The sequence below is a fragment of the Plecotus auritus genome (assembly GCF_963455305.1).
Source record: "Plecotus auritus genome assembly, chromosome: 7".
In the NCBI taxonomy this organism is placed as follows: Eukaryota; Metazoa; Chordata; class Mammalia; order Chiroptera; family Vespertilionidae; genus Plecotus; species Plecotus auritus.
Window position 1 is genome coordinate 68,847,569 of NC_137774.1, and position 16,864 is coordinate 68,864,432.

General features: G+C 56.6%; 2 protein-coding genes across 2 annotated transcripts; one reads left to right on the forward strand and one right to left on the reverse strand.

Moving 5' to 3' along the window:
• Positions 1 to 3,966: 3,966 nt before the first annotated feature.
• LOC308253361 (3-hydroxyacyl-CoA dehydrogenase type-2-like) lies at positions 3,967 to 4,925 on the forward strand. Its single transcript, XM_080678752.1, is given in 2 exon segments — positions 3,967 to 4,742; positions 4,745 to 4,925. Coding segments are annotated over 2 exon segments (783 nt in total). The 5' UTR covers positions 3,967 to 3,994; the 3' UTR covers positions 4,780 to 4,925.
• Positions 4,926 to 9,396: 4,471 nt separating this feature from the next.
• Positions 9,397 to 15,954, reverse strand: IL9R (interleukin 9 receptor; the record flags this gene model as incomplete). Its single annotated transcript, XM_080679130.1, has 8 exons — positions 15,846 to 15,954; positions 15,433 to 15,577; positions 15,130 to 15,308; positions 13,800 to 13,945; positions 13,184 to 13,385; positions 12,617 to 12,722; positions 11,389 to 11,473; positions 9,397 to 9,888 (listed from the first exon to the last, which is right to left on the reverse strand). Exons 1-8 carry the CDS (start codon positions 15,913 to 15,915, stop codon positions 9,397 to 9,399), a joined length of 1,425 nt encoding a protein of 474 aa, XP_080535256.1. The 5' UTR covers positions 15,916 to 15,954.
• Between the last annotated feature and the right edge of the window lie 910 nt (positions 15,955 to 16,864).

Genomic DNA, 16,864 nt, shown 5'->3' on the forward strand with positions numbered 1-16,864 from the left:
GAAACATTTAATTGGAAACCAAATGGAATAAAATGAATGTTAACACAAACTTTACAACTTACACCAAAATGCACACGACATTGTCCGTAGACAAATTTAAAATGCAAAACTATCAAGAAGCAAACATAAAAGAAGATCTACATGACCTTGGCTTTGGTGATATGTTTTAACACACAACACCATAAGCCTAGTCATAAAAGAAAAAAAATTAATAACGTGGACTTTATAAAATTAAAAGCTCCTAATCTGGGAAAGACCTTGTTCAGAAAAGCAAAAGACTAGCCATCTTTAAAAAACACGTATCTGATAAAGAACTCTAAACAAACAACCCCATTAAAATGGGTGAAGATCTGAAGAAACACCTTGTCAAAGAAGGTATTGAGATAGTAAAAAAGGATCCAAAAATAAGCTCCACATCATATACCACTAGGGAATTGCAAATTAAAACACCTGTTGGAAGTGCTAACCTTCAAAAAATGGCAATACCGAGAAACCAAGATGGCGGCATAGGTAAGCACCTAAACTGCTGCCCCGCACAACAATTTCAAAACTACAACTAAAAGACAGAACGGACACCATCCAGAACCACAGGAAAGCTGGCTGAGTGGAAATTCTACAACTAGAAGGAAAGAGAAAAGCTCACAGAGAAGGAGCGGAAAAGAGCTGAGGTACAGAGAAACGCGCGCAGAGAGGAAGGGAGGCGGAGTGCCTGGCTGGCTTTCTCTGGCGGGAGGGGGAAGGAAGCCCCCGACCACTGAACCCCATTTCCGACTGCACTGAACCTCAGTTCCGGGCAAAACCCTGTGGACCCAGGTTCATACAGGGGGAGTTTGGACTGTCAGGTAGAGAGAAAGGCACTCGGAGACCCAGAGACTCAGGGGAGCCGCGGCGGCAGGGGTCTGGAGGCGCGAGTGCGCACAAAGACTGACTGTGGAGGTTGCCACGGGCTGTTCCTGGCGGAGGGGAGTCAGAGGCTCCTGACTGCACTGAACCCCAGTTCCTACTGCACTGAACCGCAGATCCGGGCGAGCCCCTGGGGACCCACGCTCTTACCGGGGAAATCTGGACTGTAAGGCGGAAACTCGGGAACCCCGGAAGGCAGAGGTCTGGAGACCCGTGCAAGGGCAGGGCTGACGGGAAGCCAAGACTGTCTGCTCCGCCCTGAGACTCCACCCCATCCAAGCTGAGCACAAAGGCTTTTGCAATCTGGCAAGGCTAATCCTATAAGGCTGTCTCCAGCACCGAAAATCTCCCAGTGTAGACACAGCTGATCCTCACAGCCAACTGGCCTGCAGGTCAATTCCTCCCAGTGATACCAACAAAAATCAAGATTTAACTACAACAAGGCTGTACACACAGTCCACAAAGGGGTGCACCAAGAGTGTCCACCTCAGCTTAACTGGGGAGGCCGACCCACTGGGCCATATAGGAAACCTAGCACACAAAGCTACTCTACCAACTCAGCAAAGCAGTGAAAAATGGGGAGACGAAAAAACAGATCACAAATGAAAGAAATGGAGGAAAACAAACGACTGGATATAGAATTCAAAATCACGGTTATAAGGCTCTTCAAGAATATCCTAGAAAAGGCCGATAAATACAACGAGACCCTCGAAGATATGAAAAAGGACCAACTAGAAATTAAACATACACTGACTGAAATAAAAAATATTATACAGAGACCCAACAGCAGACTAGAGGAACGCAAGAATCAAGTCAAAGATTTGAAATACAAAGAAGCAAAAAACACTCAACCGAAAAAGCAAAAAAAAGAAAAAAGAATTCAAAAAGTTGAAGATAGTGTAAGAAGCCTCTGGGACAACTTCAAGCGTACCAACATCAGAATTATGGGGGTGCCAGAAGAAGAGAGAGAGCAAGATACTGAAAACCTATTTGAAGAAATAATGACAGAAAACTTTCCCTACCTGGAGAAAGAAATAGACTTACAAGTCCAGGAAGTGCACAGAACCCCAAACAAAAGGAATCCAAAGAGGACCACACCAAGACACATCATAATTAAAATGCCAAGAGCAAAAGACAAAGAGAGAATATTAAAAGTAGCAAGAGAAAACAGCTAATTACCTACAAGGGAGCACCCATACGACTGTCAGCTGATTTCTCAACAGAAACTATGCAGGCCAGAAGGGAGTGGCAAGAAATATTCAAAGTGATGAACAGCGAGAACCTACAACCAAGACTACTCTACCCAGCAAAGCTATTATTCAGAATTGAAGGTCGGATAAAGAGCTTCACAGATAAGAAAAAGCTGAAGGAGTTCATCAACACCAAACCAGTATTATATGAAATGCTGAAAGGTATTCTTAAAGAAGAGGAAGAAGAAAAAAGTAAAGATAAAAATTATGAACAACAAATACATATCTATCAACAAGTGAACCTAAAAATCAAGTGAATTAAAAACCTGAGGAACAGAATAATCTGGTGAATATAATAAAATCAGGGGCATAGAAAGGGAGTGGACTGATAATTCTCAGGGGAAAAGGGGTATGGGGGCATTCAGGAAGAGACTGGACAAAAATCGTACACCTATGGATGAGGACAGTGTGGGGGGAGGTAAGGGCAAAGGGTGGGGTGGGAACCGGGTGGAGGGGAGCTATGGGGGGAAAAAGGAGAAACAATTGTAATCTGAACAATAAAGATTTATTAAATAAAAAAAAATAAAAGGACGTATTTAAAAAAAAAATGGCAATACCAATGCTCCCGTCAGAGAACCCCGGGAGGATGCCGTGGCCTCGGCGTAGTCATGAGCCCCTGCGCAAGACATCGTCACCAGCTAATACTGGTGCCACCTGCAGCCTGTCGGGGGCCAAGAGCCGCCTGCCGTCTAACAGCCGAAGATACGCGGGCTGGTTCCGAGCACCACCCCTGACTAACGCAGTCTTATGTGTGGCTGTCCATGTGTCTTCATTGTGCCGATCTTTCCACAACCAGTGCAGTGCGGGGGTGCAGTGAGGGCTGCAGTGTGGGGTGCAGTGTGGGCTGCAGTGTGGGGTGCAGTGCGGGGTGCAGTGCATTGTGCAGTGTGGGGTGCAGTGTGGGCACTCTGAGCACAGGATCAAGGGGTGCTTCTCACCCTCCCTGCCTGCTCCCCTTCTCTGGGGTAATAATTTAAGCAGATCTTATGCAAAATGGACCATTAAATACTACTATTTTTTTTAGATCCTTCTAAACTGTTCGGGTGTATATTCATGTCACGTTCCAGGGACCCCGTGAGGGGGACTTGAGGAACACATGGGGGCCACATGAAAAGCATGTGTAGAACAAGTTGGGGGCACATGGGAGTACTTAGGGGTCATGAAGGTGTCACGGGACTGAACCAGGTCTAATGAGTCAGTAGTTACATCCAAAAGACAACTCCCAAGATGATTTTATGAAAAGGAACTTTATTGCTTGGCAGCTCACAAGAACACATGGGGGGTCACTCCCGAAGCAGTGCATCCCTAACAAAGGGTTGGATCATCCTCATTCAGGAAAATCATGCATAAACATCAAGGTGAGCTTCCTCATCACAGGTAGAGGTGGGGACATTCCTGCACCTGCAGTTAGCAAACATGCCTGCACATACATCACCTGCTCAAAAACGGCGGGAAACCTCTGCCCCTGGGAGGAGATGTTAGTGTTTAATGAGGGCATAACGAGGGAAGTTCAGGGGCGGTCAGCAGAGGGTCCTCCAGGCTGCTGCAGCCGGCCCCGGGTGGTCTGAGCCAGGTTAGCCCCGAGTTCCGCAAGTTATCCCCAGGGAATCCCTGAGAAGACGTGTCTGGCAATTGTCAACGTCAGGGATGGCAAAGGTACGTAAGAAAGTTTAACTAACTGAGTCTCAACGCTTCTGTTAAATCAGCAAATCACAGGATGCGACTAGCGCACCTTATAACAATTAGGGTGCCCTACATGGGTTTACAGGTTAGTATAAGCTAAGTTAAGAATTCTAAACAGGAGGAGCGCCGGCAGCAGGTTGGGGAGAGGCGTGGGAAAGATGGCTGCGGCGTGTCGGAGCGTGAAGGGCCTGGTCGCCGTAATAACTGGAGGAGCCTCGGGCCTAGGTCTGGCCACAGCGGAGCGACTGGTGGGACAGGGGGCCAGTGCTGTGCTTCTGGACATGCCCAGCTCGAATGGGGAGGAGCAGGCCAAGAAGTTAGGGAAGAGCTGCGCCTTTGCCCCAACCGATGTGACCTCAGAGAAGGACGTGCAAGCAGCTCTGGCTTTAGCAAAAGAAAAGTTTGGCCGTGTGGATGTGGCAGTCAATTGTGCAGGCATTGCGGTGGCCCTCAAGACATATAACTTAAAGAGGAACCAGGCCCATACCTTGGAGGACTTCCAACGAGTTATCAATGTGAATCTCATAGGCACCTTCAATGTGATCCGCCTTGTGGCTGGTGAGATGGGCCAGAATGAACCAGACCAGGAAGGCCAACGTGGGATCATCATCAACACCGCCAGCGTGGCTGCCTATGAGGGCCAGGTTGGACAAGCTGCATACTCTGCTTCCAAGGGGGGCATAGTGGGCATGACACTGCCCATTGCTTGGGATTTGGCTCCCATGGACATCCGGGTGATAACCATTGCTCCAGGTCTATTTGGCACCCCACTGCTGACCAGCCTCCCAGAGAAAGTGCACAACTTCCTGGCCAGCCAGGTGCCCTTCCCCAGCCGCCTGGGCCACCCTGCTGAGTATGCTCATCTGGTACAGTCCATCATCGAGAACCCATTCATCAATGGAGAGGTCATCGGCTGGATGGGGCCATCCACATGCAGCCTTGAAGGGAGAGGGCAGACGAAACACACACTCTTCCACCCGTCCTTCCCCTGGCATACTGTTCTCCAGCTTGGGAGGAAGCCCCGTAGCCATTTTGTAACTCTGCCCACTAATCACCTTCTGTGCCTAATAAAGTCTATTTCTTACAGGAAAAAAAAAAAAAAAAAAAAGAATTCTAAACAGAAGTTAGCCTAGCCCTGGCCGTGTGGCTCAGTTAGTTAGAGCATCATCCTATACACCAAAAAAGTTGCAGGTTTGATCCAAGGTCAGGGCAGATTTGGGAGGCAACCATCTGATGTTCTCTCTCACTTCAATGTTTCTCTCTCTCTCCCTCCCTTCCTCTAAGAGTAGATAGATAGATGATGATAGATAGATAGATAGATAGATAGATAGATAGATAGATAAAAAGTCTATGCTAGGCTACCTGCAAATCTCCCACATGCACTCCATGTGGTCCCCATATGGCCCCCATATATATATGTAGGTTAGGCTACATGGGGGTACATAAAAATTACATGGGGACTTGTGAGGGGTACATGAGGGTCACAGGGTGGCACATGAGAGGCATGGTGAGGACAACATAGGGGTCTGTATGGTAGGTAGATGGGAACATGGGCCCCTTCTCATGCTCCAACTCCCCCTCACCCTGTGGGGATATAGGGAAGGCCTACAGGACTGTGAGACCTTGGGATCCTGGCCAGCAACTTGGTCTAAGAAAGAGAAACTGCTTCTAGATGTGAGCCTGGGCTGCAAACAGCTAGTGTTTCATCTCACACGGCTGTGCCAGGCGGTCCCCTACCCCTGCACGCCCTGCTTCTCCGTTCGCTGTACTCCATAAAGCCCTGTGCTGGCAACGTCCGGGTGGTGGCAAAACAATAGCACCCGCCGGCCACCCCGGTGCTGCCTGTCCACGGGCTGGATGGGACTCAGCGGGACAGCCTCACTGGCCGCCGCCACCGTGAGCACATAGGCCCTGATAAACCCATGTCCTTCACAGCCGGGCCCCAGGGTTACTGCTTTGGAATCCACAAACAGTCTGGCCTAACAGGGGCCTAACGGGCACATGAATCCTACTGCCCACTGTGATGGTGTTAGAAGGTGGGGCTTTGGGGCCCTGACTTGTGTTGTTCAGTGGTTAGCATGTCGGCCAAGCACTGAAGGGCCATGGGTTCAATTCCCAGTTAAGGGCATGTACCAGCCAAAACCGGTTTGGCTCCGTGGATAGAGCGTCTGCCTGCGGACTGAAGGGTCCCAGGTTCGATTCCGGTTGGGGGCATGTACCTTGGTTGCGGGCACACCCCAGTGGGGGGTGTGCAGGAGGCAGCTGATTAATGTTTCTCTCTCATCGATGTTTCTGGCTCTCTATCCCTCTCCCTTCCTCTCTGTAAAAAATCAATAAAATATATTTTTTTAAAAAAAAAAAAGGGGGGGCATGTACCAGACTCACTCCCTCCCCAGTCAGGGACTGGGTGGGAGGCAACCAATCGATGTGTATCTCTTTCTCCCCGCTCCCTCCCCTTCACTCTCTCTAAAAATCAATGGAAAAAATATCCTTGGGGATTTTCTCTCATCATTGAAACATCAATGATGAGAGAAAATCATTGGTTGGTTGCTTCCTGCACATCCCACACTAGGGACTGAGCCCACAACCCAGGCATGGGCCCTGATGGGGAATTGAGCCCTGACCTCCTGGTTCATAGGTCAACATTCAACCACTGAGCCACACCTGCCGGGCCACGCAATATTTTTAAATGGGCAAAAGACTCGAATAGACTTTTCTTCAAAGAAAATACACAAATAGCACATGAAAAGATCTTCAACATCACTCACCTTCAGGGAAATGCAATCCAAACCACAATGAGCTTCCCAACCATTAGAATGGCTACTACCAAAAACACGGGCACCCACAGCAGTTGGCAAGGGCATGGGAAAATGATGCAAATGGAGAATGTTGCAGCCACTGTGGCAAACAGTTTGGCAGTTCCTCAAAAAGCTAAACATAGAATTACTATATGTTCTGGCAATTCCACTCCTAGGAATATACACAAGAGAACTGAAAACAGGTATTCACACAGAAACTTGTACAGGAACGCTTCCAGCAGCACTCTGACCAGATGGGGTTTGGGCCCGGAGAGGGTCTGCCCCGGGCCCACTGGTAGCCACGTCAGGGCCTGCAGGGTCTTTTGAACTTCACTCTGCTGTGCCCCCGGTCTCGGTCTCCCACGTGGCTCCGGAGGGTCTCACCTCGGGGAGCAGGTGCGTGTCTTCTGAGCACCACGGTGTGCTGGCACCTTGCTCAGGTGAGCTCACAGCAATTCTATGAAGTCTGGTGAGTCCCATGTACTTACTGACGGGGCAGGCGTGACTCACTGACGACCCCTCATCCAGCCTCTAAGGGGCCTCACCCAAGTTCCAGCCCAGAGTCAGGTCTCCAGGGGCTACCTAGAGCAAGTGTGTGAGCACGTGAGCACCCCCCCTGGCCACACAGGAGAGAGTCCCGCTGGGGGTGTCCCCAGTCCAACCATGCAGGTGGCCCAGGCCCCACGTGCAGCTGCACACACCACGCCGATGCTGTTATAAATACACCAGCCTGGGCTCCCCAGAGGTTGGCTCCAGGAAGTGGATTCAGGATGGTATGTTTGGACTTGGTTAGAGCTGAGGATGCCTGCGCCTCACTTCCATCCACACCCCTCCCACCCTCTGGGCACTAAAGATTCATGTGGGGTCCTGTTTTGTCCCTGCTGGCCAGGTCCTGGCTGGGCTGAGGCTCCCCACAAAACCTGGGGGCTCCACAGGCACACAGAGGGGCCTTTTCCCTTGGGGGCCTGGGCAGAAGTCTTCATTGCTGCCCAAGCCACAGGGGGCCCTGGGGAGACACTCAGCACCAGAGAGAGACAGGCCTCCATTTTATCTGCTTCTAAAACGTCAGCACCCCTATCCAATCTGAACAGTTTCATCCCAGCCTTCACCCGGCAGATGGGCCCAGCACCAGCCCAAGCCCAGCAGCCAGTGGGGACAGGGTCTTCTTCCTGAGGCCCCAGGAAGCGACAAGGCTGCCCTGGGAGGGTCTGCAGTGCCTGGGCCAGGCGTGGAGGTCGCTGGCAGAGGCAGGGCACTGTTACGGATTGAATTGTGTTCCCCCAAAATTCGTATGTTGGGGTCCTAATCCCCAGTTCCTGTGCACATGGCCTTACATGGAAATAGGGTCTTTTTATTTATTTCTTTTAATCCTCACCCAAGGATATTTTCCCATTGATTTTTAGAGAGAGTGGAAGAGAGAGAGAAAGACAGAGAGAAATACTGATGTGAGAGAAACACATCAATTGGTTGCCTCCTGCACGCGCCCAGACCAGGGCCCAGCTGGGGAGCAGCCTGCAACTGAGGTGCATGCCCTTAACCGGAATCGAACCCAGGACCTTTCAGTCTGCAGGCCTATGCTCTATCCACTGAGCCAAACTGGCTAGGGCGAAATAGGGTCTTTTTATTTTTTTATTTTTTAATAATTTGTTATTGTTGAAAGTGTTACATATATACACTTTTTCCCCCCATTGACCCCCTCCAGCCCGCCCCCACCCCTACCCCAGGCCTTCACCACTGAAATAGGGTTTTTTTAGATGACCAAGCCAAGATGCAGTCATTTGGATCAGCCCTAATCCACTGTGACTATGTTGCTATAAAAAGGGGAATCAGGACAGACACACACCCACAGGAAAACCCCTGTGGGGATCGGAGCCATGCGGCCCAAGCCGAGACACTGCCCGTGGCTGGAGAGAGACCTTCCCTGTGTCCTCCTGGCCCTGCGACACCTGGAGACACATTTCTGTTCTCTAAGCCACCTAGTGTGTGGCCCTCTGTCACATCACTCACAGGAGGCTGATGCAGGCGCCCTCTGCTCTGTCCCCATCTCTCCACAGCGGCGGCGGGGGCGGGGGGGGGGGCGGGGGGGAGGTTCTGCACAGGCCAGGCCACTGCTGAGTGCTCACTTTCAGCCAACGCTGGCCACAGCTCTCAGCCTCCGGGGCCCGTGACAGATGAGGACAGGAGGGCAGGGTTGGCCTCAGCTGGAGCTGGTGCTATTCCAAGAGCCCAGAAAGTCCAGGAGTGGTCAGCCCCCCACCCTGCCCCTCTCTGGGCCACCCCCACCCCCAGCAGCAGTTGTGACAGCTACTACACGCCCTTTAACCCCAGTAGGAGAGAGGCCTCAGGAAGGCACAGAAAGAGGACACTCCGGCTGGTCACAGCATCTCACCTGTGTCCTCTGGGCCCAGGCTGGCCCTTTAAGGGGCAAGGGCAGAACAGCCCTCTTATCAGAGGAGCCTGGAATGGAGCCAGAAAGCAGAGGGAGGGGCGGGAGGGGGTGCCGCTTGGCAGGATGCTGGGTGCAGAGCCCCCGCCCCACAGGTGCTAAGCTAAGAGGAGGGAGGAGGGGCCTCCTGCCTCCATCCAGACATGGTGTCTGGCCCCTCTGCAGGTGGTCCAGTGCCAGCCAAGGGTCCGCTCCAGAAACTTCAGTCCATTTTCTCCAAAGTGGACACGATGCAGCTGGCCGGGTCGGGCTCGGGGCCTTTCAAGACCGCGCCCACTGTCTGCCGAGGATGGGAGACGGACACGCCCTGAGGTCCTCATGCAGCCTGTTCCCCAAGGTCTGGCCCCTGACCGAGACCAGCTCCCACATAGCTACCTCCTTGCCTGGCAGCCAGGCTCTGCTGGTCGCAGGAAAGTCCACAGGCCGAGGCAGAGATGGGCCCAGAACTCTGCATGTTCCCTGGGAAAGGTGAGGGGTGGCACCCCCCATAGCAGCCCAGGGCACAGTAGTCGCTGCTGCTGCCCTCTGACTGGGGGGGCGCCAGCCTGGCGGGTCTCGCGGGCACCCACTCCTCCTGTGGCAGGTAGGTAGGCAGCTGCCCTTCACACTCCAGGGCTGCAGGCAACACATCTGCCAGGAGTCCAGTGCCAGGGCCCTCCTCCTCCAGGCCCACGAACGGCCAGGGATCCGCCGGCTCATAGATAAGCAATGCAATGGCCTCCCGGGCTCCAGACTCCAAGGCTCCTTGGGCGGCACCGACACCCACCTGGCTCGGCTGCACGCCAGCTTTGTGGGTCCCTGTCCAGGTCTGGAACAGAGCAGGGGGCTCAGACAACGCCATGGACTCACCTGGGAGCAGCCTCCCCTCCTCCTCCAGGAAGCTCTCCCAACACTCATACCCAGAGGCCAAGCAGCACCTGTGCCCGAACGACCTGTCTTCCCCCCACGTGCCAGCCCAGCCTCAGCATGGGACCCCAAGTTCCTTCAGGCCCCTCCCCTCCCCCAGCACAGGTCCTGGGGCTCACAGCAGCCTGAAACGGGGCCCAGGGAGAACGGAGCCAACCTCTGCCTGCTTCTGGCACTTTCAGCAACTAGAGCTCCCCGACCCCCACTCCTGCCCTCACACACCCACCAAACACTGGAGATGCTGTTGGGACTGGGTTGAGGCAGGCAGACATGCACTCCTTCCCGGGGCCACAGGAGGCAGCCCTTCCCACCCCCACACCTCCCCCCCCCCCCACCTCCAAAAGGAAGCTGCTTCCTAGTGGGACCAGGAGCCTCCAGCAGATGCACCACACACACCACATCCTCCGTCACTGCACTGCCGGGCTCCCTGTGGCTGCAGACCGCCCCCGAGGGCTCTGTCCCCAGGCAGGTGTCATGGTTCTACCGAGAAGGGGCTGGGTGCCTGCAGCCCAGGGGCAATCAAAATCTTCATCTCACTCAGCCTCTGTCCCCAGCTGCCTAGGGGACCTTGTCCGGTCCACTGCCTCGGGGAAAGAGGTGGATCCCACCAAGGACAAAGGGCTCTGCTTTAAGCTTCAAATGATACTTTTGGACAACTTGTGACGGGAGGGGGCCCTGGGAAGGGCAGGTCTGAGGACCCAGGAAGTACTGTCTCCACTCCTTCGCCCAAAGTGAGGGGGCCTAAGCGGGTGGGTGCGCCTCCTCCCCCACCCATCCCACCTATGCCCGGGGAGCAGGAGCCTCCAGGCAGCAGGGAGGGGACAGGTCTCTTCCCAGCTTGTCATTGCCCTGCGGGCACCCCCCAGGGCTCCACAAAGAGGGAAAGTGAGGGTCCATTCATTGGCCCAGGTGCCAGTGTGCTACCAGGGCGGCCAGGAAGGGCCAGTCACCCCACTATGGCCACCAGAGCAGTGGCCCCGGGGCCAGCGAGGGCCCCTAAGGACAGCTCACACACTAGAGACGCTCCCCACGGCCGCCAGCACAGACACCTGGAGGTGAAGAAAGGATGAGGCGGCAGGTGCAGACAGCCCGGGATTTACCGCCAGGAGCTGCTGCACGCCAGAGGACAGATAATGTCATAAGAAAATTTACGTTTTTTCCGTTAACCGTGGAATTAGAGACATGAGAACAAAAAGAAATAGCAATAGAAAATACAGTTCCTTTTTTTTTTTTTTTGCCCATTGGAGACACCATGTATAAATTTAAACCCATTCTCTATACCCAAAAAGCTCAAAGCACTGAGAAAGGTCCCCATGTTCCCCCAACCCTCACCCAGAGCCCACATCCTGAGCCAGCCAGGCCTCTAGGCAACCCCTGCCCGCCCCGCCCTGCGGCCACGCACCTGGAAGTTCCCGTGGTGCACGCTGTAGAGAGGCTGGAAGAAGGGCACTGGGGACGGCACGTTCTGGTGAAGGGTTCTCTTCACCCTGAGCCAGGAGAGCACAGTCAGGGGCCTGCCCAGCCCCGGGAAGCGGGGCCCCTGCAGGGAGCTCAGCTCTTCCCACCACAGGCGGCCAGCAGCTGCCACACTCCCTCCTCCACCACATCCGAACCTGCTCTCGGGGAGACCCAACCCCTGGCCCTGTGCCTCCCTGGCCATGGCACTGATGTATACCAACACATGTGTCCTTTGCAGAGTGCGTTTGATGGTGAGTTTGGGGCTGGGGGCAACCAGCTGTGACTCAGCCCACAGAGGGAGCCAGCACCTCCAGGAACCCCAGCTGCCCTGAGCAGGCAGGTGGCGACCCCTTCCCTCCCCACACTCCCAGTTCTGCCCAGTCTGGGCCCACTGGCACCCCCGCAAGGATGCAGCACAGGGCTCCAACCCAAAAGGTCCAGCCTCCCCTGTGACCCGGAGCCTCTAGTTCCCCAGCTCAGGGGTGGCGCCAGGAGTCATAGCTCACACCTCTGCCCAGGTGTCCCCTCGGTTCCCCTTCCTACGACCCTGGCAATTCCCTCCACTTGGCTCTATCTTTACCTCTCTCCCTGGCTCTTGGCTCCAAGGACAAGCCCAGCACCCTCCTCAGCCCCACCCATTGCCCCCAGCACCCCTCTTCCTCACCACTCACCCACCCCCTTGCTCTCTTGGTCCACATCCTCTCTCTACCGGCCACACCTGGCCAGTCTCCTGTGGGCCCCGTCCTTGAGGAGGCTCGTGCCCTCTCTTATGCCCTGACAGGTGTGATGGCCCATCTCCCTCTGTTCTCTGAGGCCACCAGGCTGAGAACAGGGTCCCGTGCACACCAGGTGCCCGACGCTATGTGTTCACAGGCTGTGTTAACAAGTAGCACACCGCCCAGCACCTCCAGGGGCTGGAGACAGGGCCTCAGCGACTTGGAACCGGTGACTTTGGGTCCCTCCTCGGCTCTTCAGGGTCACACCGCCCTCCCCTCCCCCCCACACACACACACACTTCAACCCTGGCAACTTGGACACTCCCCGCCCCATGCAGGACCTGAAAAGGGAAAGGGGAGAGCACAGGGGAGCATCGCTGGTTTGCCCTCTGCACCCCATCTACCTCACGCATTGACACGCAAACACATCCAAATGCACAGCCCTTGGGTACCGACCTGGGTGACAGCTTGAACAGGAGGTAGGTCAGGCTGGTCAGCAGGAGAAAGATGGACATGGCGACCAAGGTGCTGTTGGGTTGCCTCAGAGGTGAGACCAGGGGCCCTGAGAGCAGGAAGGGCCCAGAGCTGTGAGCAGCCTCCACACCAGGATGTTCCTCCAAACCCACATGGCAAAGACGCTCCCCCTCCCCCCGAGTGCCCCGGGCCTGCGTGGGAAGCTGCACTGGGCCTGGAGGTCTGCGTGATGCCTGCTAAAGCGCCTTGGGTGACTCGTGCACCCTGACCTCACCTTCCCTTCTACAGGGCCATCGGGTCAGGGAGCTGCCCAGCAACCTGTGCACAGGCCGCCACCCCTCCGTAAGGCCTAGGGGGCAGCCCTGGGCTGCACCCCCCAGCTGAGCCAGGACTCCAGGTTCCTGGGACACCCGAGCTCAGCTGTGTTTGCTTCCTCCCTGAACATCTCAGACCTCAGGGCTGTGACTGCCGCAGGGACGGTCCCAGGAGTAAAAGCGGGGAGGGGAGGCCCAAGTGGACTCCCGAAGGGCAGCAGCCGCTAGCACCCACCTTGTCTCTGGGGAGACAGGAAGCTCACGGGCTGGCTCCATTCGCTCCAGTGGCCCTCGTAGCGCTCCTCCTCTGCCATGGCGTCCTCCAGGGTGGCCATCTGGACACGCAGCCTGGCCTCATAGGTGGAACCAGGGTCCAATTCAACAGCCTCCAGGATGAGCCCGGTCACCCCAACAATGTGATTCTTGTGCCGGGCCCGCTAGGGGGTTGAGGACAATTAGCAGTTGCTGAGGGTGAGATTGGGTCTGCCAGCCCTTGAGGACGTACACACACACACTGAGGCACACTCACCACACTCATGTACACACGGCACACTCACACTCGCACATACCACAGGCACACGCCTACACTCCCCTACCTGCGTGCTGGCTCGCACATGCGCACACACAAACACGCTCACCACCCTTGCTACACGCATACACACAGGCATGCCCTGTGAGCACCCACATATATCATGTTCAGGCATACACAGGCACACTCGTACACAGACATACAAACACGTGCATGCTTGCACACACGTTCTCTTGGCTCTGGTCACCTCCCTTCTCATCAGCCTCTCCGTGTGTGGAATGAGGAGAGACCGAGGCCCCCAGCTGGCCAGCCTGAGCGTTACCTCCCAAGCCTCCTCCTGCCTCTTGAAGGCCAGCTCATAGCTGAGCAGCGAGGCCAGCGGCTCCAAGGCAGGGCTGACGCCCCAGGTCAGGACACAAGAGTCAGAGCTGACATTGCTCTGCAGGTCGGAGGGAGGGTCCAGCTTCACTAGAACAGGATGAGGCCACATGAGTGTGTCAGCCAGCCTGCCCAGGGCTGGGGTCTGACAGGCTCCTGTCCAGGACTGGGGTCTGATGGGCTCCTGTCCAGGACTGGGGTCTGACGGACTCCTGTCCAGGGCTGGGGTCTGACGGGCCCTGCAGCCAGCCCAGGGCTGGGGTCTGAGGGGCTCCTGCAGCCTGCACTGGGGATCTGAGGGGCTCCTGAAGCCTGCACTGGGGGTCTGAGGGGCTCCAGCAGCCTGCACTGGGGGTCTGAGGTTCCTGCAGCCTGCACTGGGGGTCTAAGGGGCCCCTGCCGCCTGCACTGGGGGTCTGACGGACTCCTGCCGCTTGCACTGGGGGTCTGAGGGGCCCCTGCCGCCTGCACTGGGGGTCTGAGGGGCTCCTGCAGCCTGCACTGGGGATCTGAGGGGCTCCAGCAGCCTGCACTGGGGGTCTGAGGGGCCCTGCAGCCTGCACTGGGGGTCTGAGGGGCCCTGCAGCCTGCACTGGGGGTCTGAGGGGCCCTGCAGCCTGCACTGGGGGTCTGAGGGGCCCTGCAGCCTGCACTGGGGGTCTGAGGGGCCCCTGCCGCCTGCACTGGGGGTCTGAGGGGCCCCTGCAGCCTGCACTGGGGGGTCTGAGGGGCCCTGCAGCCTGCACTGGGGGTCTGAGGGTTCCTGCAGCCTGCACTGGGGGTCTGAGGGGCCCCTGCAGCCTGCACTGGGGGTCTGAGGGGCCCCTGCAGCCTGCACTGGGGGTCTGACGGCTCCTGAGGCTGAGCAGGGCTGGGGTCCAACAGGCTCCGGGGCGTGTTCAAGGCCCTCGCAGACCAGGGGCCTCATGGGAGGCTGCTCCAGGAAAGCCCCAGTTGAGACAGCACAGCAATGGCTCCTCCAGCCCCTGCAGCCAGAGAAGGCGACTCTCGAGGCCGGCTTCCCTTTCCCTCAGGAGCTGTGTGTCATGGGGCTCCTTCCTCTGTGACTGATGTGCATTTCAAGCTGCAGCCCAGGTCCAACTCGAAGCTCTGCGTCTTCATCGTCCTTTGGAACCCCTCGCCTCCCGGGCCCAGCCTCTCCCAGCCCGGGGTGGGGGTGGGGGATCTCTGGCAGGGCCCAAGGGCACTCAGGAGTCACGGGATTCCCCCGCTGCAGGGCCCTGCCCCCAACAGCTGCCCACCCCAGGCCTCACCATGTCTCCGGGGCAGGTACTGGGGGTCCACCAGGCTGACCTGCTCCTTCCCAGAGATGTGACAGTGCAGAGTGATGGTGAAGTTGTCGGAAGGCGCAATGACCTCCTCAGGCGGCAGGACCACAGTGCACGCGCTGCCCCGGAAGACACACCTGTGCTTGCTGCCCGGCGCATGGTTGCTAGAAAGGGTGTGCATCAGCACTAAGACACTACCACCGCGCCGGCCTGGCCCCTGCTGCTGTCATGGCGACCCTATCCTTACCCCTGCCCTCTGCCCAGGTGGGCCTGGCCCCGCACCCTCACCTGGTGAAGAGGAGCCAGGGGCTGGGGCCCGGGCCCAGCTCTAGGGCCGGCCAGTGGCAGTCAATCTTGAGGATGTTGTTGGTGAGGCAGGTGACAGTTCCGGCGCCCAGCCCTGGGAGCAGTGACCGCTGGGAGCCCACAGAGGCTGCTGCAGGCAGGGAGGAGAGGAGGGGGGGCTCCGGAAGCTGACACACTAACAGGGTGGTCCCCAAAGAATGATAGCAGGAGAATTCATTGGGGCAGGGCTGGGAGGTCTGGATGGCCATGCTCTGGCCCACAGCACGTGGGTGGGACTGGAGTCCAGGCTGGTCCCTGGAGGGCAGGTCCTAGCACAGTTGGGCCACACCCTCCCCGAGGAGTGGGACGGGCAGCCTGCCCCGTAGCCTCCCCCCACACCTCACTAGTGCCCTCACCGCCTCCTCCTCCTCCGGGCACCAAGACTCCCAAGCCAACCCAGATGCAGACCAGGAGCCAGGTGCCCATCCCTCACGTCAGGGCTTCACTCTCCAAGGTCCAACCTGCAAGGGATGCTGCCCATGAGTCCCTCCCTGTGAGGAGCGCTCCCCACAGTGCTCTGAATGGGTCACCCCCTCACACTCACGTGTCCTGTGAACACGATTAGGCACCACTGTCCGAGCTGCACCAACACGCCACCAGGCTCAGAGGGTCAGTCAACCTGACAAAGACTCGAGGCTGTAGCAGACAAGAGGGGACCCTCACACTCAGCCTGGAAGGCTCCTCTCTGGGACCACTGTCCTCTGCCAGCCCATTCCCAGGCCCTGGCCCAGGTCCCATCCTGAGCTCTGTGGGGTCATGCCTGGCGGACTGTGTAACGCACTGGAATTCCCACAAGACTTGTGAGGCAGGGAGCTGACTCCCAAGGTGGGGAAGTGCCTTGCCAAGGGTCACACGGCCAACTTCTACCATAGCCTCTCTCCCTGCGTCCCCTTCAATTAAGGCCTGTCCCAGCGCTCTGCTGCAGGAGGGCGGAGGATGGCAGTGAGGTGTCCATGCAACAGCGGGCACTTCCTAAACTCTATGTCACACCCCATTCAGAGGTGCTAGCCCAAGCTCCCGGGCCCCTGGGAGAGCAGAGGTTAGTGGAGACTCGGGCCTGGGCGTGAGGCAGTCCCTGGGTGCCGTGCAGGGAAGCCACTGGTACCCTATCACCCCGTTAGCAGCTCCAGATGCCGCACTGATAGCCCCTAGGCAGGAAGCAGGGTCCGCCTGGTTATGCAAGCCTGATGGGTGATAAGGAGGCCAAAACGTTGCAGACACACACCAACCTCAGCACACATGCACCAGGAAGCAGACACCACTCCAACCCCACCCATGTCCCCGCAGACTATCTATGTACTCATAGGCCAGACCCTGTTCAGATCAGGAAGACCTCATCCTTCCATAGAATGAAGCGCCACTGGCACCCCTAGCC